This window comes from Tupaia chinensis, unplaced genomic scaffold (assembly GCF_000334495.1).
Source record: "Tupaia chinensis unplaced genomic scaffold, TupChi_1.0 Scaffold000054_1, whole genome shotgun sequence".
Lineage (NCBI taxonomy): Eukaryota > Metazoa > Chordata > Mammalia > Scandentia > Tupaiidae > Tupaia > Tupaia belangeri.
Window position 1 is genome coordinate 9,773,258 of NW_006159512.1, and position 21,858 is coordinate 9,795,115.

The 21,858-nt window shown below is 46.4% G+C and overlaps 1 protein-coding gene across 1 annotated transcript in view; it reads right to left on the reverse strand.

Moving 5' to 3' along the window:
- The window catches only part of NFXL1 (nuclear transcription factor, X-box binding like 1), a gene marked incomplete in the record, with an annotated part of 64,845 nt that overhangs the window by 10,168 nt on the left and 32,819 nt on the right, over positions 1–21,858 (reverse strand). Inside the window, 5 exon segments of the mRNA XM_027775593.1 lie at positions 173–227; positions 10,221–10,397; positions 14,829–14,995; positions 19,702–19,842; positions 20,504–20,525. Of these exon segments, the coding sequence (XP_027631394.1) occupies positions 173–227; positions 10,221–10,397; positions 14,829–14,995; positions 19,702–19,842; positions 20,504–20,525 (562 nt within the window).

Consider the following 21,858-nt stretch of genomic DNA (forward strand, 5'->3'; position numbering starts at 1 on the left):
CGGTGGCTGCCGCGGCCCTGTGCCCGAGCCCCTGCCAAGGACTGTCAGTACGTGTGCGCGATTCGTGCTTAAAGCATTTCAAGAGTGTAGCTCCGTGTCCTCCCCGCCCGTGGCTGGAAGTGACGAGATCTGGAGCGATAATGAGAACAGAGTGAAAGACGACGACGCTGACCGCATTGGCCCACTCGGGTGTCTGGATGGACACGGCGACCGCCTTCTGTCCTGAGCTGGTACGGACGAAGAAAACGTCCTTGTCCTTAAGCCACTGTGTGTGTCACAAGCGTGCAGCCTTTTCCTCCAACACACTTGTCCTGGCCACCACGCTGCAACCCCGCTGTTCACCTGCTCCCCACCTTTGATTCTTTTATATTCCTACCCCGGCCAAGCTTTCTCCTAAAATCTTACCCACACTTCAAGACATTGTTTATACCACCATCGGAGCCTAACAGGAGTCTGCCTGTGTCTATAATAAATCTATGTTTACACTGCTGTGACGTTACTGGGACTGTCTTGAACTGATCGTAAATACTTCTCAGAAAACTGTTTTCTATTTTACTGAAAAAAATTATTTCATATATTTCTGTCTAACGATAATATAAATAAGATACAAAATTGGTTAGTGGTTCAATTCCAAAGTAAGTCTACCTGAAACTGCATTACAGATTTGGTGGCATGGTGGTTAAAGACACTGGACTCCCACATGGCCGACCATGGTTCGAGTCCTGTTTAGTAGCCGTGGGACCTTTGGTAAGTCTCCTGAGTTTCTTTGCTTCACATTGGAAACTGGAGGACGAGTAACAGTACTTCAGGAAGCTGCTGTGGGGAGGAATGTGCCCAATCCACTCAGCCACGATAATAAAAGTCACTAAATAGTTAACAGCAATCATCTTACATTGCTTTGTGCCTCCCATCTCAGACCTCCTAAGACACAAGAACGTCACGGACCCTCAATAACTACTTAAATTCTCCAGTTTCTAATCCCAACAGCTCACTAGATTGATCTAAACTACAGTCTACCCAAGTTAAGAAATCCAGAATCCAGGCCAGTGGGCAGTGCGGTAGTTAAGGCTCTGGACTCACACGTAGCTGGCCAGTTCGAGTCCAGGACCCAGTGGCTTGAAAACCACAATAGATAATAAGTAAATGTTAAGAAAGGAATAAAGATAAAGAAAGAAAGAAAGAAAGAAAGAAAGAAAGGAAGGAAGGAAGGAAGGAAGGAAGGAAGGAAGGAGAGAGGGAAGGAGGGAGGGAGGGAGGAAAGAAAGCAAGCAAGCAAGCTCTAGACCCTTTCCCGGTGGGCCGCTTCTCTCTGCGTGCAGCCAGGTCTCCTGCTCCTGGAGTTCTAGCTGGGGCCCTGTACTCGACTGCACTCAGTCTCACACCGCACGCTGCACTACTCATCCTCCCAATGGCAGAGAACGTCGAGAAGCTCTGCATTAGCTGTCCCGGCCCACTGTGGTTTTGTTTTCCCTCCAGCAGATACTGAACGCTGAGAGCTGCGGAATGTCTGCATTTACTCATTATCAATTATCTGTGCCTTGGAGGACCAGCAGACAGTGTTACGGTCACTTCACTGGATTCCCATGGAGTTGAGTCCCAGACCCGGCGGCTTAAAGCTCACTCCAGACGCCTGTGCGTGCATGCCCCAAATCCCAGGAGGAGCATATGGAAGAGAGGGGACTACAGCATGGCCATCCCCCTGGAGGTGATTTCTCACATTCTGTCTTTCTGTCTCTCTGGCAAGAGCATGCATCCCATAACAAAAATCTCTCTTAAAAAAAAAACAAAAACAAAAACAAACCTGTGCCTCGTGATACTTGTTTCAAACCTTTTTATTCCACAACTGCAGAATGACCTTCCCTTCTGCCCAGCCGCTAGCCTGACTGCGAGGGGCAGGCAGACACCGGGCGTCTGTCCCGTCATGCCTCGCTTCCCCCAGAGCATGGCAGGCGTGTCTTACGTCCTCTGCCCCTTCCTTACATTCTGGGAAACTACATCTCGCCTTCTCTAAAAGTGAGTACCCATTCTACTTCGCCTTCACGTCAACAATTCTAAAGTGGCACATAAACAGGGAAGCACACGGAATCCACAGAGGAAGCCGAGCGAGAGCACACGGCAGCAGGCGGGAGAGTGGTCTCCGCGGACATCGGCCTCCTGTCTCCTCACTGAGCTGGAGGGGTGAAAGGTGAAACATCCCAGGTCTTGACATGGGATCTCTGCCCCTCGAAAGGCCTGCACTCAGGGTTTACAACCTCACCCACGTTTCAAAGTCTCCCGTTTCTGTGGCCAGGCCTCCTGGCTTCTGTAAACCCTTCCTTTGACCCTGCCACCGCATTGAACTACCCCTCCATGAATCCACCTGCACTTCCACACCCAGAGCCAGCAGAAGTCGGAGAGCACAGACACGGGGATGGCGGCGCCCCAGCCATGGCTATGCGTCTGCACCCTGTGCAGGGGAGGTCCTGGGTGCACGGGGGCCCGACACTCTCTCTCCTGGGAGTCTGAAAACTTGAAGGGGAGAGATGGTGTTCTCTCAACAGAGCTCACAAAAGTCGGGGCTGCCAAGCCCCTCAGAGCTGTCCAGGTCCTTCCTGCCCCTTCCAGAGCTTGGCCGCGAGGCCTCTCCTTCGGAATCTGTGAGCTACTCCCCAAGAACAGCCAAGCGCGTCTTTCTGCTGAGTTAGTCAAAACTGGTTCTATAGCGTGCAACGAGAGCCGGAACTCACCAGAACACAGAGCTGGCAGCTAACACACATCCCCCAGGCACAGACAACGCCGCTATCTTAAAAAGGCGTTCCACTTGGGGCCAGCAGGTAGCATAGTGGTTAAAGATACTGACTCCCACGTGGCTGACCACAGTTCAAGCCCTAGACCTGGTGCTTCCTTTCTCACTTTCTCTGTGTTGAGTGCACATACTCTATAGCAAATTTAAAATAATAATTAAATTAAAAATTTTTTTGGAGAGGTTTTTGCTATTGGATGTGTGCACTTGCCAGAAAGACAGAGAAAGAAAGAAAGTGAGAAATCACCCCCCCAGGAGGGATGGCCACGGCGCAATCCCTTTTCCTCCATTCTCCTCTCGGGATCTTGGGCACGCACATGTACCTGGCCTGAGTTTAAGCCACCGGGTCTGGGACTCGAACCGCAGTCGGCTACATGGGACTTCAGCAACATAGGCATTACACCAACTGCTAGTCTCAATTAAAAATTTTTTTTAAAAAAAAGGTATTCTATTCACTAGTAATCAAGAAATTGCAAAATAAAATCACACACTGCAAAAAAAAAAAAAGGCAAAAATAAAGAATTTTGAGAATACCCAGTCTTATGAGGATGTGAAACAGCAGTTTATACACTAAGAGTCGGCACACTTCCGGGTGATTGTTCATAATTAAACATGTTACTGATTATAAACTGGCATGGCAATTTCAGAAGTTGATGTTATCTGTTAAAGTTGGATCACACATCCCTGCAAACCCTGCACTTGCCCGAGAAACTGGGATACACACACCAGGACACACAGCGGGGCTGTTCGAGGCAGTGTGCTGAGAGTCACTCGCTCCGGGAACGTCACCCACAGCAGAACCAACAGGCTACAGGGTGCTCACACACAGAAGACATGCATGACAGTCACATGTAACCACAGTGATTGGGGGACCAGCAGATGGCATAATGGGGATGTCACTGGACTCCCACGCAGTTAACCGCAGTTTGAGTCCTGGACCCGGTGGCTTAAACTCACGCCAGGCACATGTGTGTGCCCAAGATCCCAAGAGGAGAATGGAGGAGAAGGGACTGAAGCATGGCTGTCCCCCCAGGGGGTGACTTCTAGCTTTCTCTCTCTCTGTCTCTCCAGCAAGTGCACATGCCCTATAGCAAAAATATCTCTTTAAAAAAAAAAAAAAAAGGACAGTGGCTCTAAGACTGTGCGGGAGGTCCAGGTTCGAGTCCTGAGCCACCCTAAAGGTGGTGTGTGCCTGTGATTCAGCAACTTGAGGCTGAGGCGAGAGGATTGCCAATTCAAGGCTGCCCTGGGAAATGCAGCAAGATCCGGTCAAGGCAAAACAAACCGGCCAGGTACGGCGGTGGCCTGCAGTCCCCAGCTGAAGGATTCAGGCAGAAGGACAGTGACGGAGCAGATCCGACCGCAGAAGGAAATAAACAGATAAAAGTAAATGCCAAAAGTACATACTTTGAACTTTTAATATGAAACTAGCAAACAATATTGTTTGTAAGTACGCAAACTGGTAGTAAAAAGTGTTAATAAAAGGCAAGGAAAAAATGACTATAAAAGGTGGAGAGTGACAGCAGAGGGCCCGCATGGAGTGGTGAAGGTGTCTCGATCCCAAGATCCAGACAGGCCGATCACAAGCCACCTACATTTGAGCTCTGAGCAGCCCCTTTCAGGGACTGGGACAACTGAAGATTTTCTGCCCGGACTTCACCCTCCTGACCCCAAGATCTATCGAGGGTCAGAGTAATCCTCAATTCCACAGAATCTGCTGCACAAATGGAGAAAAACAGAACCGCGGAGAGACTGCAGACCACCTCTCCGGCACGCCTCTGAACACTCGGATTTGACTCCAAAAATTAGGAAAAATTGTATCATCCATCAGATGGCCAGCCACGGCAGAGGCATAAGAAGTATGAGAAGCCAAGAAAATCTCTCTCCCTCAAGGGGAAAGAACCTTCATCCTGCACAGACAGCACGAGGGAGCTCGCGGAAATGCCAGGTAACGGACTTAGAATACTCATCATGACAAAGCTAACAGAGATGCAGGAGCAGAGACAACCAACTCCAGAAGATGCAGAAGAAGAGACGAGTTCCAGGAGGTGAGGAAGTTTCTGCACGATCTGAAAGAGGAGATACACATCATAAAGAAGAATCAAACAGAACCGTTAGAGAGGAAGGCTGTAATACGGGAAATCAGAACCTCCGCTGAAAGTATTGAAGCAGATTAGATCATGCGGAAGGTCGAGTCTCAGATGTAGAAGAGAGAACCTCTGACCTAGAATAAGTCACCCAAAAGACTGAGAAAATAACCCCCCAAATTGAGAATAATACATGAGTAATACTAGATACCATTAAGTGTCCAAACATATGGATCACTGGTATCCCAGAAGGTGAAGAAACTAATACGGGCATTGATAATGTATTCCATTAAATCCTGGAAGAAAACTTTCCAGACCTAGAGAGAGGTATTCAAATATCTAGACCCAAGAAATACAAAGGACCCCACATAGAATCAACCCAAGAAAGATGGTCCCCAAGGCACACCATAGCCAGAATGACAAAAGCCACAGACAGAGGCAAGATACTAAAATTGGCAAGAGAGAAACATCAAGTTACTTTCAAAGGATATCCCATACGGCTAATGTGGGACCTTTCTTTGGAAACATTGCAAGTGAGGAAAGAATGGGAAAATATATTCAGTGGTAAGTGAAAAACAATTTCAACCAAGAATACTATACTCAGCAAGATTATCCTTCATATGGGAAGAAAACACAAAAACATTCTCAGATAAATAAAACCTGAAAGAATTTACCAAACCCAGACCAGCTCTCCAAGAAGTGCTGAAGGGAGTGCTCTACCAGGAAAACTACAGTCGGACACACAGAAATAGGAGTACAAGAAACAACCAAGAGAAGGGCCAGCCTAACGGGAGGGACAAGTCTGGGAAGATCAATAATGACGTTGAATGCTAATTTCCAGAATTTAAACGGAAAGATCAGACGGCAGTAACACTCAAATTCAACAGAAGAGAGATTAATTACATGAGGCTAAACTGGTGAAATAGAATTTTATGACTTTTAACTAAAACATCACCGATTTTCTTCTGTGCTTTGTGTTCCAGATTGAAGGATTTTTGTCTTCTCTTGAACTGCTGATAGGTTCATCTACCTACTGTTTGAACAGAATCCTACCTCTTTCCTTTAAGTCTTGAGCAAACTTAACATTTTTTATTTTGATCTATTAAAGCTAAAACAAGTTTTCTTTTTTTGCTGTAGGGTGCATGTGCTTGCCAGAAAGACAGAGACAGAGAGACAGAAAGCAAGAAATCACCCCCCAGGGGGGGATGGCCACACTGCAATCCCTTCTCCTCCATTCTCCTCTTGGTATCTTGGGCACGCATGCACATGCACCCAGAGTGAGTTTAAGCCACCAGGTCTGGGACTCGAACCGTGGTCAACTACATGGAAGTCCAGTGACACAGCCATTATGCTAACTGCTGGTCCCCAAACGATTTTTCTTTAAATTAAAAAATGTATTAAAAAATACATTTTAATAACTGTAGTAACCTATATAGGCCTAGCTAGATGCTACTTTATAGAATGTTCATTCTACTCACTGAGGTTTATCCCTAAAGTCAGATGTGTTCATGGATATGTATATATCAGCTGTGCTTGCTACTGAAAGTGTTTAGAGTAGTTAAGATCTTTTGTGAATCAATGAAGTGTGGGGGAAACAAAGGCATGGAAAGCAACCGTAGGCACCAGAGTCGGTGTGGGAGGAGGGTGGGAGATGGCAGAGGGTGAGAGGGAGGGTGTGGGGGGATCAAAACATATAATATACAAGAAACGAGAAATGGAAAATTAGTTGTTGATGATAACACGAATGGTAATATCCTTGACTGAGCCAATATATAGTGTATTCTGGATAGAAAAATCTCATTTTGTATACTATAATGATGTATGGTGAATTAATGTAAATAAATAAATTTAAAATAAAATAATTTTTTTAAAAAAGGTGCCTCGATCCCAAATGGCTGAACTTGTCATTTCAGTCCTGGACCTGGCAGCTTGAGAAACATGACACGGGTGCATGTGCGTGTGTGCCCCAAGTCCCGAGAGGAGGGGGATGGAGGGGGAGGGACTGTGGTGCGACCAGGGCCTGTAAGAGCTGCTTTCTCACTTAATCTCTGTCTGTCCCTCTCTGGCAAGCCACGCATCCTCTGTCAAATTAAAAACAATCAAAAGAGAAAGAAGGGATCTGCAGTCAGACAGGGGCCTTGATAGAATTCTGAGAGGCCAGTAATGCCTTATTTTTGAACTGGAGTGGAATTAGATGATATTCACTTTTTAACCATTTATTAAATTATAAACACATGTTAAACTATACACATATATATTGAATAAGTACTTAACTTTTAATAAATGTGGTATTTTATTGTTAAAAATATCACATCACAGGGCCAGCAGATGGTGTGGTGGTTAGCACACTGGCTTCCCCCCAGGCTAACTGTGGTTCAAGTCCCAGACCAGGGAGCTTGCTTTCTCACTTTCCCTCTCTCTGCCGAGCACACATGTCCTGTAGCAAAATTTAAGAATAATAATAACAAATAAAATTAAACCAATTACTTCTTTTTAAAAAATCAAATCACAGGACCATTTCCATTAGCTGTGCAAGTTTGCATTATCTTGAAAGCCAGATTATATTCTGAAAAAACTAAAACGTAGTCACAGAGAAAGCTGATTAGACTGCATCAGATGTAATGACTATGTCTTCATTAGAGTTCACAGCAAAGAAACAAGTCGTTTTTCAGCATCAAATCTTAGTGTTCATGCAGAGATGAGAAGCCCTCCTTTTGCACTCAGTGGGTTTCCCATTGTCCTCAGGCTTTGACGTCATTCTGCCAGCCCTTAGTAAGTCACATCAAATGGCTAACCAGTAACCAGTACCATCTGGATAAAATACTCTATTTTAATCCCAATAATAAAAAACAAAGCCCTCTTTTGAAGAATTATGAAGAGCTTGCAAGGCAGTATTGTTTGCGGATAAATACCCAGCCATAATCACTGTCGCTATCACAAATACAGAACTTCCTACAGACTACAACCTTCACACATTATCATTTAATACTTAATGGGCCTCCGAAACGGGAACTTTTGTCCCCATATTATGTGTACACTTTAATTATGATTTCTAGTGTATCTAAGATTGATGCATATCCCTGTGGGCTACAGAAGGCTTTTCTAGGCATGTGTACAGTGCACAACAGTCAAATAAAAAATAAGCCAAACCCGTCTTATCAGCACTGAACGTTAACTGTGCATATCTGTTAACAGCTCTACTAGCCTTTAAAATATTTATTAAATTAACCACATTTTCACTCTGCCGTGATAGACCATCCCGTAGCACTCGTTGACATGTGTTCTTGAGCCCACTGTAAATTTTCTAATGAACACTCCCCCCCACACACACACACACGTATACTCTCCCCAGGCCTCGCCAGCACCCACCACCACTGTCCCCGTTCCCATGCTCCCAAGTCCTCTAGTCTCCACCACACGGCATAGACATTCAGGACCAGCTAGGTGGGGACATACTTGTTCTTCATTTCTTATTATTTCACTTAGAATTAGGTCTAACCACTTTGTGCCAAATGTATTATCCTCACTGTATCTAAAATATGAAAATGTGAGTTACAAAGAGATGAAATCGTTTGCTAGTAGGGGTGGGGACCACAGCTCAAGGCCGCGAGCCCGGACGTGTTCTCCCAACCTCAGAACGATGCACCTGCCCGCTCCCAGGTGTTCCCAGCTGTGGTCGCCACTGGGGCTGCTCCCAGTGTACAGACATGTGATTCTGGAAAGCCCGAGGAGACCCTGACAATGCCAGAGGCTCCAGGATGTCCTAGAATCCGAAATAACGAAAACACGTAACACATTTTTAAACGAACAGTACGCTTCGTCTAGCCCCGCCAAGTGCCCCCACGTAATCACGGCTAAGGCAGAGCTGAGTTACAAACCAGCCAGCCCGCCTTAGATGACCTGCTGCTACCTGTCAGTCTTTACCACATTACTGAGTCCGATTAAAAATGAAACATTCTCAACTACTCGTTCCTGGAATCCAAACTGGGATAGAGGCAAATTTATTTTAACAAGGAAAAATTCAGGATTTGAAAAATGCAGATAATTAAATTAGAGATATCCCACAGTACTAGTTTCACTTATGGGATTATTTTTAAAAATCATTTAATGCTTGAATGGTCTCCTTCTTTATAAGTTCACATAAATTTTAAAACCCTCAGGTTCAATTTCCAACAGTCCTTAAAATAAACAGAAATCCATAAAAAGTGATCCAAAGTTAAATGGAAATATTGTTAGCAAAAGGGCATACTATGCATGGGCTCATCTTACATTTAATGAAAGACTAATATTATTTAAGACTTAGCTGTTATCTCTTCCTGATTAAATAGAATAAGAAATGCTGGCTAAGTGAATAAAGACAAAGAACTTAAAGAGGTGCTATTTAAAACCTCTGTCAGTCAAAGGATTCCTTCATGAATGTCTACCCGAATCAAATAATTGTCACCATTCCACTCCCAATAACAGAAGAAGGAGCATCCTCCCTTCTGATCGGCCAACTGTGGACCTCCTACTTCAGTTTCTGAAATTACCGCCAGGACAAATCACTAGGAAGTGGTTTTACCTTTCATTCTAAATTATTTTTCCAAACTACTTGTTTTGGGTAATTACCAGAGGCCTTATGTCCACACTAGAATGAGAAAGCACCCCCAACGGGGCCTGGTCACCCCACAGCCTGTCCTCCACACCTCCTTCCCGTCAGAGCCCTGGACACGCACACAGCATTGTTCAAATCCCTGGGCCAGGATTCGAACCAGGGTCAGCCATGTGGGATCCCACTTCCTTCACACAACATTTACCCTCTGTGCTACAGGGCTGGCCCATCAAACTACCTTTGATACTTTTAGTAAGAATACAAAACTTTATATAGGATTGCTTTATACTAAAAACTACAGTAAACATTAAAGATTCAGTGATGGTACCAGCACCAAAGACCACAGTGCAAATGTTCAGAGGTCTCTGCAAAGCTGTCACCTCTGCAGTGCGGTGGAGGTGAAGGTCTGTCCTCCCAAGCTCTCCCACTGCAGAAGCACACACACACATGCACGCCCGTACACGCCCACGCACGCGTGTACACACACACTATTTTTCTTAATAGCCTACGGTGTAATTATGTCTATGTGCCCTTCACCACAGTTCTCGGTCTATTTATATTTTAAGTCTGAATCACATTTGGGAGAAGCACTAGATCAATACTTTATTATATAAATGATGTAAGGTAACTTTAACATTGCTTCCTTTAAAATCTTTTTTTCAAAGAGTCATCCCCAGTCCTGATATCACCGGATTTCATAGAGAGATATGCAGTAACCATGTGTGTTACATGTTGACGGACATCAGTCCTCTCTCCCAGCTAGAGCCAGCAGGAAAACCTAAAATAAGATGACTCAACCAAAATGAGGATAATCTGACAGATTCGATGCCCAGAAAACACATCTCGAAAGGTTCTGTGAAAGGTTACCTCTTTGGGGCACTGATTTTTACAACAACTGAGAAGGTTCTTTTCATTTACATCAGCTGTGGTTATTTTCCTAAAAACAGGAGAGAAAGTTTTAATGACATTCAATCCAAACAAAGCCCACGTTGAAGCATTTTCTTTCTAAACATAATTCACAACTTTGAAAATACCCACAAAGTTATCTTATTTCATTTTCTGAGGAACATTTCAATTATTTCTCTGTGACGATTTTCTTCAAATCACATAACTATCCTGATACCTTGAACCATGCATCCCTTTAGCCACGCTCACCGTCACGTGTGCACACGGGCCATGGGTGTGCGAAGCGCAGGACACGCGGAGCACCCGCTGGGCCTGGCCTGTCTCCACACGTCCTCCCTCCAGCTTGCCCTACAGATCAGTCACCGTCATTGACGACCATGCTCGTCCCCGACGTAAACACCGAACACTGTGCTTAATCCGGGACTTCAAACCGAGGGATTCAGGCTTCTCGGTGGGTCATCTGATAAGCTTATTTTAAAAAGCTCAGTTATCTGTTTAAACATTAGAAATTCATTCACTTGAGATCAGCCTGTGCTTTTATATCTGACTCAGTGGGTAATCAGAAAAAAAGGCACAGAGCAGCAGGGAATAAACCCACTTTCTAACAGATAACTGGAAAGAAACCTAAAGATACCAGCCGAGTAACGGGCGATACCCGAAACTCCCTGCGTGCCCGCATCTCACTCCTCTCCTCTCCACGCCCTCCGTCCTCCTCTCCCTTCTCCTTTCTTGTCCCAGTCCTCCTCGCCAAGCCTAATGACCACAGCGGGGCGTGAGCTCGGCCTCCCTGACGTTAATAAAAACCATGGGGAGGGCTGAGCGTGTGCTGGAAAAGTTCACAGAAAGTGCGTATCATGAAACAACCGTGAATCAATTTCAAATGCTTTTTATGTGAAAATGAGCTCAAACTTGGGCGAGCAGATGGCACAGCGGTTAAGGTGCTGGGTCCCACATGGCTGACTCCACAGTTTGAGTCCTGGTTAGAAAGTGAGAAATCAGCCCCCAAGAAGTGATAGCCAGGCTGCAATCCCCTGCAGTTTGAAAAACACCCCAGGCACGTGTGCAGGGATGCCCAAAATCTCACACAGGAGAATGGAAGAGAAGGGATTTCACCATGGCCATCCCCCAGGGGGATGACTTCTCACTTTCCCTCTTCTTTTTCTTTCTCTGTCTCTTTCTGGCAAGAGCATTCTCCCTATGGCAAAAATCTAAATAAATTAATTAATTAACACACTCAAATTTTAACTTCATTTTATATGGATTTTTATCTTAAATTTTCACAGTAAATTGGCTATAAATGTACTCTAACATTTTTAGCTTTCTTGGCAGTTTTATTTATTACAGTAATAACACAAGTCTTTCTGTTAACTATTAATAATTGTTGCATATTTTTGATTCTTACTAGTACGGTATTTCCCTTCTCCATTTGATAGCTAATACCAGGGCCGACAGGTGGCACATGGGTTTCGCCGCTGGACGCCCACAGGCAAGCTGCAGTTTGTGGCCTGGATCAGGCAGCTTGAAACTCATGTCGGGCACATGTGCTTATGTGCCCAAGATCCCAAGAAGAGAAGCGAAGAGAAGGGACTGCAGTGTGGCCATCCCCCTGGGCAGTGATTTCTCCCTTTCTCTCTCTTCTGTCTCCCTGGTGAGCCCACACACCCTATAGCAAAAATCTCTCTCTCAAAAAAAGTTACTATCTTTTTGTTCTTTTTATTCTACTTAAGTTTTATTTATTTATATATATATATATACATATATATAAGAGAGCGCATGTGCTCACCGGAGAGACAGAAGAGACAGAAAGCGGGAAATCACTCCCTATGGGGGATGGCCCCACTGCAATTCCTTCTCCTCAGGACTCGAACCGCAGTCGACCCCATGGGAGTCCAGTGACGTAATCATTATGCTATCTGCTGGTTCCTATTCTACTCCATTTATTAATTAGAATTTATTCCTATTAACTAGGAATAACTTAGCTTTTCAAGGTCTGTATCTTTTTTTAAACAGGTTTTTGCCATAGAGTGTGTGTGTTCCCAGAGAGAGACAGAGAGAGAGAGGGAAACTGAGAAATCACTTCCCCGGGGGGATGGCCACAGCTATCCCTCTTCCTCCATTCTCCTTCTGGGATCTTGGGCATACACACATACATGTCTGTGTGATTTTCAAGTCACTGGGCCCAGGACTCAAACTGTAGTCGGCCACATGGGAGTCCAGTGATGGAACCACTACACCATCAGCTGGCCCCAAAGTCTGTATCTTTATATGCAATTCCTATAAGAGAAATCTACCCGGAAGCAGAAAAGAACTAAAAGGAAAAGATGAAAAATAAAACAATTCACTGAATGGAAAGAAAATGGAATTATTAGAGTAAATACTAAGATAAAAATTTTATATAAAAACATACATTTTAATATATATTTAAGAAAAGAAAAAAGGTTTTGGAATGCTGAGGTAATGGACATCGCCTCAATTCAAAAATACTACACGCCACCCAAAACCATAAAGCCGACAAATAAAGCCCCTCGAGTCCGACTCAGCAGAAGCAGAGACTTCTACACACCTGCCCTGGCAGAGCTATTTCTCCCAGGGCAAGCCCCCGAGAGAGCCGGGGGAGGCGTGGAGACACGGAGCAGGAAGCACAGAGGGGACTGCTGAGCCACGTGGCAGGGGCGAGTCCACCTCTGTGAGCAAATGCTGAGCGAGGCCTCGCAGGGCGCTAGCGGAAGGAAGCGGGCTTTTTAAAGGACGGCAGACGTAAGCAGTCTTGGGAAAGCAGCACTCTGGTAAGGGGGGAAAAGGCGCCCTTTGGAGACCCGGCAAAAGGAAGGAAATGGAGGATCTTGCAAAACCAAAGAAAACCAAAAGAAAGGAAGGACAGATAACCCACTTTCTCAAAGTCACCCTAAAAAGCTATTCTAAAAAACTGCACTTTGCTAAACTGACATAAAGGAGTGTTTATAAACTAAAAATCTTGTAAACAGTGCACAACCTGGGCTAGCTGGTGGCGTGATGGTTAAGGCAGATGGGTCTCACACGGCTGGCTGCGTGGTTCAAGTCCCAGACCTGGCACCTTGACAAGCCGTGACAAGCACGCCCGAGGTCCCGGGAGGAGTGGCAAAGGGTGTGCAGCGTGACCATCCCCCATAAGGTGCGCCCTCGCTTTTGCTCTCCCTGTCTCAGGCAAGCACACATGCCCTCTAGTAAAATAAAAATTTCAAAACTGAAAAACCACTCGTTCTGTCCACAAAAATAGATAATTAACACCTACAAAAAACTATGACAGGGAGTTAACATAAAATAATAACCAGAACATCTCAGCTTATGAAAATCCCCTTACTCTATCCTCAAAGGAAGGGGGAGAAAAGAAAACTGGAAGACAATCTCCCCGACTGAGCCGAGTCCCCTCAGGGAAGCAGTGAGGGTACCAAGTCCTACTCGCACCGGGGAGTCGGCCGGGCCGGCAGGTGGTGCGGGTACGGAGCTGCACCTCCCCGGCTGCCTGCTGCCTCTCTCTCACGCTCTCACTTTCTCTATCTCTCTCTCTCACGTGTCCTAGAGCAAAATTTAAAATAATAATAATAATTAAAACTAAATAATTCTTAAAAAAAAAAAAAAAACCAAGAGAGTGAACCTAGCAGGCCTGCCTGCTCTCTTCTGAAAGAGCTCCTGACAAGACCGGCCCTCTGCAGTACCTGGGAACGGGGGTCTGGGAAGGGCTCCCACCATTCCCGGTAGTAATGGCTCACCTGCCCAGACTGTGCAAACCAAATGGCTTATGCTGGACGGCTGCCTTCCTTCTGGGAGCCTGGGGCCTCGGCGTGTGCCAGGCAGAGACCGCCTGCATGACGTGCCTCCAGTCAAGCCTGCACGCCCAGTCTGCATGCACGTCTCTGACGGGCGGCACGTGACCAGTGCTGTCCCAGCCAGTGCTTGGGCGGCTGCGACCTCCGAGTGCCTCCGTGGGAAGCTGGAGCCCGCTTCTCCTTGACTTCACCCCACAGACCTGTTTCCTTTGCTGACTGTGCTCTGCATGCTGTAAACTCAGCTGTGACTGTGATTACATGCTAAATCTTGTGAGTCCTCCTAGCAAATTACCAGATGCTATAGTAGGGGACCTTCAATATACCACGAGGAATCAGAAAATTGAAACCTAAGAAAATAATTGGGGAAGAAAAATAGAAAAGAACCAGACAACCGTTGACTGAACTTATTTTACACAGAATCTCTAAATGGGAAAACAGAATTTCCTTGGTCAAATACAGGGAGGTAGATCTAGAAGGCAGAGTGCTCTGTATTGCTTCCTTCTAGGTCTTTCCTGGAAAAGTTCAAGCCTTTAGAGTCTAAGGGGAACAAGTGAAAACATCCCATAAAGTATACTATTAATATAAAGGACTCTGAATTATAAAAAGTGATCGATTCAAATAATCTTGGTAAAACAAGGCTCTCTCCGTCCACTTGCCTGCATTCCACGTAGAGACTCGTGATCTTGCAGTGACACTTGATTCTGAGCATCTGCACGCAAGGGGGGCATTCCCCAGGGTGACAGGGCAGGACACACGGGTGAGGACAGCCCAGCGGCCGTGGTTTGGAGCACCCTTCTTCACAGCGAAGGCATTCTGGGCCGGCCTGGAAAACAGCAAGGGGAGGAATCACGGAAGGGCAGATGTCTAACATTCCCACGTGGTAAAGTTAGGAACGCACCTCTCTAGTTAAAATAGAGCACCCGCACGGCTCTGAGAGACGCAGCTGATAAATGCAGTAAAGGGTGTAAAGCTCTCGTTCATCTGAAGAGTATACGAGATGAGGAAGAGCAAAGTCTCTAGCCTAAGCAACATCCGTGCAGATTTCTGTGCCTACAAACCTCAAAAATCGAACTGGCTCACGTGTAAGAGGAACTTGCTTGCAGGAAACACACAGCACACTTCCGAAGTACAGTCAGTAGCGGACAAAAGTGTGCAGAAAACACCATCGGTTCACTCCTACCGACACGCCCGGGCACTGTCCCGCTACAGACATCCACACACCGCTACACACAAGTAAGAACTCCAAGCACGCGCATCCTGGAGATACCTGCCCGGTCTCGGCACAGACACTCACTGCAGCTAGCGGGTGAAGAGGCGCTTAAGGCGCTGGACGCCCACACGGCCAACCGTGGTTCCAGCCCCAGGCCACTGGCTCGAAAATCATGGCGGGTACATGTGCGTGCCCAAAATCCCGAGAGGAGGACGGAGAAGGGACTGCAGTGTGGCCACCTCTCCAGGGAGGTGACTTCCTCTCCCTCTCACTGTCTCTCTCTGGCAAGTCCACGTGCCCTATAGCAAAAAACCTTAAAAAAAATGTTTTTGTTGTTGTTGTTTAAAAAGAGAGAAACACACATAGAATGAAAAAAGGACAATGACCAGTAGTTTATTTTTCAGTGTGCACCCCTGAGGTGAAGTTACACAGACAAATAAACATTTCAATGTAGCTTAAACAAGGTAGCTCTTTCCGCTCTGCTGAGTTAATAATGTACCTAGCGTCGGAATCTACCAAAGAAGGCCAGAGTTTTCACTGCAGGATATTGTTTTACATGTCATATCTGAGGCAAAAAAAGCCAGAGAGCTACAGACGTGGACATCAGATCTCAAAGGTGAGCAATTTTCACATCATTCCTAAGTACACTCAGGATTATAAGAATTATCAAAATTCTAAGCTATTTTTGGATATCTGGGATTGACAATGAAGTGTTTTAAATAATAAAAATATTCCTCTATAAATAATACTCATTTTCAAAATATTTTACAGTATATTCATTTTTCCCCAAATATGTATTCAGTATTTACATGCTAAGCCTTGTTCCAGACACTGGGGACAAATGAGACAGATCCTGGAACTCAGACATTTAAGCACAGAGGTGAAGAATGTCGGGACCAGCAGTTAGTGTAATGGCTATGTCGCTGGACTCCCACTTAGTCGACCGTGGTTTGAGTCCTGGACCTGGTGACTTAAACTCACGCCGGGTGCATGTGCATGCGTGCCTAAGATCCTGAGAGGAGAATGGAGGAGAAGGGATTGAGGCGTGGCCATCCCCCCTGGAGGTGATTTCTCACTTTCTGTCTCTCTGTCTCTGTCTTTCTGGTGAGTGCACGCGCCCTATAGCAAAAACCTCTCCAAAAAATAAAAAAGAATGTCGTGCTGTCTCCAGAAGTGTCTGGAGGAAGACACAAAGCAGGACGAGAGAGTGATGGCAGCAACAAAAAGCCACCTTCCGATAGAGGTCAGGCTTGAACAGAGACCCAGCTAATGAGAGCCCCAGGATGGAGAGTCCAGGGAGGAGCGTGAGAGGGCTGTGCGGCCGGAGCAGGTGTGGGAGTGAGGCACTGTGGGATGTGGAAGGGGCCGCACGGAGTGGTGTGCAGGTGAGACGTAGGAGAGGCTGGGTCCCGGCAGAGACACACAGGCCGTCATATGGCCTTGGAGTCCCAACCCGAGGGTGACAGAAAACTATGAAAGGGTGCTGAGCAGAAGACGATCTGATTTATGTTTTTTAAAACGAGTCTGGTGGGCCAGCAGGTGTCATGGCAGTTAAGGTGCTAGATCCCACATGTCCAACTCTGTGGCTCGAGTCCTGGCCCAAGTGACTTACAAAGCATGCAGGGTACATCGAAGTGCATGCCCCAAACCCTGACGGGAGAATGGAGGAGAAGGGTGCAGCATGGCCACTCCCCTCTAGAAGGTGATCTCTTACTTTCCCTCTCTCTCTGTCTCTGTCTCTTTCTTTCCAGTGAGTGCACATACACTGAAAAAGGATGAGTGAATCTGGCTGCCCAAGTAAAACAAGTGGGAGGAGAAAAGCTGATGAGAAAACACTGCAGAGATCTAGGGGACAGTGATGGTGGCTCAGGCGGGGATGCTGGTGGGAGGTGATGAGAAACGGTCAGACGCGGGGTCTGATTTGAAGACAACCCTAACCGGATCAGCTGAGACGAGAACCGAACATGAGAAAGAAACCGCGCGCAGTCCCTGTCCTGGACTCGCGCAACCGGGTAAAAACGTGGCAGCACTGAGACGGGAGACTCAGGAGGGAGACGCGGTGAACCGCAAACACACAGACAGCGGAGCTGGCACAGGTGGTCGAGGTCGCTTGCCCTGCCTGGCCCCGCGGTCCACCTGCAATAACCTACATGAAGGACGGGCAGAGCAGCACCTAGGCTGGGATCTAGGAGCCCGAGGACGGTACTTCTGAGGTCCTGTGTGCTCGCGGACAGGCCACATGGCGACATTCAGGCTCTGCAAGCCGAGAACTACAGTTGAGGACTGAGGCTCTTTCCAGCCATGGGGAATAAAGGAAAGAAAATTCACTGAACCTTTGTTTGCAAAATTCGTTTTCTGGATCACTTTCAGAGTCAAAGTCTATGTTCCAGGGAAGACTATCCTCATTAGAAAACAGCAAGTCTGGCTGCCAAGTACTTGATACAGCGCTCAGCTGCTTATGTAAGAAGTTTAACACAGGAAGCACTAGTGGGGTAGCCCACAATATCTCCCTTAGCAGTCGTATCAGCGTTCAAGGTGAGATTTTCCTGATTTGTCTGATCATCTAGAAATCCAGAGGAAGAAAGCCACGAGCAGCTGCACCCCAACTAAAGTGGGTTTTGACTAGTTACCACAATTTGTTAGTTTGAGTCTTAATTCCAATATCTCCTTCGTTTTACTTCGAGTGTTTTTATTGAGAATCAAGGCGTGAATGAAGAAACGACAGCGGCACAGTCATATAAACGTGCACACGTGAACAACATTGCTACTTTGGCTTTACTGTCGTGCATCTGTTTCCAAATCAGACGAAAACAAAACCAAAACTAACAACGCAAATGAAATTTCCAATAACGTAATTCATATCAATAATCTAAATATCTATGAATCTAGTATTAATCAATAAAGTAAAGCTTGGGACCAGCAGTTAGCATAATGGCTATGTCGCTGGACTCCCATGTAGTCGACTGCGGTTCGTGTCCCGGACCCGGTGGCTTAAACTCACGCCGGGCGCATGTGTGTGTGTGCTCAAGATCCCGAGAGGAGAATGGAGAAGGGATTGCGGCGTGGCCATCCCCCCTGGGGGGTGATTTCTCGCTTTCTATCTCTCTGTCTCTCTCTGTCTGTCTGGCAAGCGCACGTGCCTTATAGCAAAAACCTCTCAAAAAAAATAAAATAAAGCTTAATATTTCTGGCTTGGGGCCAGCAGGTGGCAAGATGCTTAAGGTGTTGGACTCCCATATTGACAGCTGCATGGTTTGAGTCCTGGACCTGGTGCTTGAAAATCATGCCAGACATGTGTGCATGCATGTCCAAAATCCCAAGAGGTGAATAAAGAAGGCATTGTGGAGTGGCCATGCCTCTTGGGGGAAATTTCTCGCTTCCCCCCCCTCTGTCTCTCTATTTCTGGTGAGCACACATGCCCTCTGGGGGGGATTTCTGTCTCACCATTAAGATACCTGCTGATATTATGACAAGTCCCCATAGACTATAAGTGCAGAAACAAACTTTTTTTTTTTTTTGAGAGATTTTCACTGTAGGGCGCATGCGCTCGCCAGACAGACAGAGAGAGACATAGAGACAGAAAGCGAGAAATCACCCCCCAGGGGGGATGGTCACGCCGCAATCCCTTCTCCTCCATTCTCCTCTCGGGATCTTGGGCACGCACACACACGCGCCCGGCGTGAGTTTTAAGCCACTGGGTCTGGGACACGAACCGCGGTCGACTACGTGGGAGTCCAGCGACATAGCCATTATGCTAACTGCTGGTTCCCCAGAAACAAACATTTTAAAAATAAAGTTTAATATTATTTAAAATTTGGCTAATTACATTTGTTTTTCCTTGTAAAATACAATTTTTACAGATCTCATCTCTGAATAGTTAGTTGGCTTTTCAAATGCTTGCTAAATACCTTTAGTGAACTTCACTACTCTTCAGTTCCTAGCAAAAGACTGGTGACTGATGTACTTACATGATAAACATCACCTACCAATGTGTCAGGTTTGAAACCAGCGAAACAGGGAAGAGCAAATGCTCTAGACTAACCTCAGATATGCAAATGGGGGGAGAGGAGGGGATATCGGCACCCTCTCTCTAGGAAGGACAGAACTGGTTTTTATTACAGAACTGCACCCTGCGTGTGAGCGTCACACCGCAGAGAACTTGGAGCCAAAGTCAGTGTCTCAAGAAGGGCAAGGAAGGAGGGATGAGGGCAAGAAAGAGGAAGATGCTAAAGGAAAATGGAGAACGTGTTTATTGTATAGTTACTGAAAAAAACCGTTCGAGCACCCCGTCAGCACACACGCACCCGACCAGAGGTTACCTTGTTCCTGCCCGCATCGCCGTCGGCCTCGGTTACCCTGTGGCACTCCTTCATGCACGTGTGGTTCTGGCAGCCCAAGGTGCGTCCGCAAGCCCTCCTGCAGGAGTAGGGCCGGGCGGCGTGGCACGGCAGCGGGCTCACCTTAGAGGAAAATAGAGTCAGCAGCGTGCACACAAACCTTTCAGATCTACGTTTCCAAAATAACTCTGCTATCATTTGAGAACACGTTTAACAATGGCTGAATGCGTTTTCATTAATAGCGATGATTTCTTTTTTGATTGGCAAAGGGTACACACGCTCATCAGAGAGGGAGAGCATGTGTGAGAAGCAGCGCCCTCTACTGGGGGGTCTGCAGCACGCTTGCCTTCCTGCTCCGGGTCTCACCTGTCCGGCTCTAGGCGGGCATATGCACCATCCTGTGTGTCTCCTGAGCCAGCAGGGCCGGACTCGAACGTGGTCATCCCTGCAGAGCACGGCTCCCAGTGCAGACAGCTCACTCAGGAGCTACAGGGCCAGCCCAATCATAGTAACTACCATCACAGCCAACGTAGCCTACCAAAAAGCTCTCCTGTCCTGGAGGGCAAGAAGCCAAAATCCTACTTCTAAATGGAAAGTCCTGTACAAGGGTTCTCCAATGAGCACATGGGCACAGACTCATTCTCAAATAAAGGCACTGTAGTTTCTAAATGAGCGGACAGACCCCTGCACCCTCGGTAGCACTGAGTGACGCTTTGACTCTGCTCTTCCAAGTCACTCCAGTATAGATTACAAACCTTGCTTTAAAAACGTGCCTACAACTCACCTCGTGCTTCCCAAGACATTCCCTGCAAGAAAAAAGTAAAATAAAGTGAAAATGATAAATTCTTCAACAAGGAGATGCTAATTCACTGTCGTGTTTTATTAAGAGTAAAACAATAAACACCCATGAGGATAATAAGTAATTCTAGTAAGGTCATGGCATACGAGTCAATGTGCGAAGGTCGATCACTTTCTCAGAGATCATCAGTGAACAACTGGAATTTGAAATTAAAAACACAACCTATCATTGTACACAAAAATTGAAACACTTACATAAAAATCTAACACAAGATAAATGCATAGGAGAAAAACTACCAAACGCTAAAGAAGGAAATCAAAGACCTGAACAAATGAGGCAGCAGGCCACGTTCACGGACAGAAAGGCTCAACGTATGAAGCGGCTGCTTCCCGATCTGCTCCAGCTTCAACACGATTCCAGTCAAAAGCCCAACACGATGGTACAGACACCAACTAACCGACTCGACAAGCCACACAGACGGACCAAACCCCCAGGAGCCGGCGCAGTACTGGAGAGCCACGTCCGAGAACTGCCACTTCCAGCGTCAAGACTCACTACGAGACCCGGGAGTGAAAGCAGGATGGTGCTGGTGCAGGCTGGGTAAGTAAGCAGCTGGGACAGACAGAAGGCCCACAAGTGGACCTACACGAAAGGTGGTCAGCTGACGCTCGGCAAAAGACAAAGGCAGCTGAGTGGAGAAAGGACAGTCTTCAACAAACAGTGCTTCCAGAACAAATGGACACCTACGTGCAAAATACCTAGACAGACCTTATACCTCTCACAACAGCAACTCGCAGTGGCCCACACACCTGGACACTGAGCACGACTCAGCGTGGTTGGTACGTGCACACTGTGTGACACCGCTGCTGTCTAGGGAGAAAAGTGGGCTTCGATGCTTTAGAAACACCCAAAGTATGATCCTTGAAAGAAAAATGTGTAAGCTGGACTTCATTCAAATTCTGCTCTGTTGGGACCAGCAGTTAGTGTAATGGCTATGTCACTGGACTCCCATGTAGTCGACCGCGGTTCGAGTCCCGGACCTGGTGGCTTGAACTCATGCCGGGTGCGTGTGCGTGCGTGCCCAAGATCCCAAGAGGAGAATGGAGGAGAAAGGATTGTGGTGTGGCAATCCACCCTGGGGAGTGATTTCTCACTTTCTATTTCTCTGTCTCGAGATGTCTTTCTGGCGAGCACATGCGCCCTATAGCAAAAACCTCTCAAAAAAAAAAAAAAAAAAAAATCTGCTCTGTGAAGAACATTTTAGAAAACAAAACAAAAAAAGTTGGAAAATAGACATCTGGTAAAGGATTTGTATCTAAAATAAACAAAGAATTCTAAAA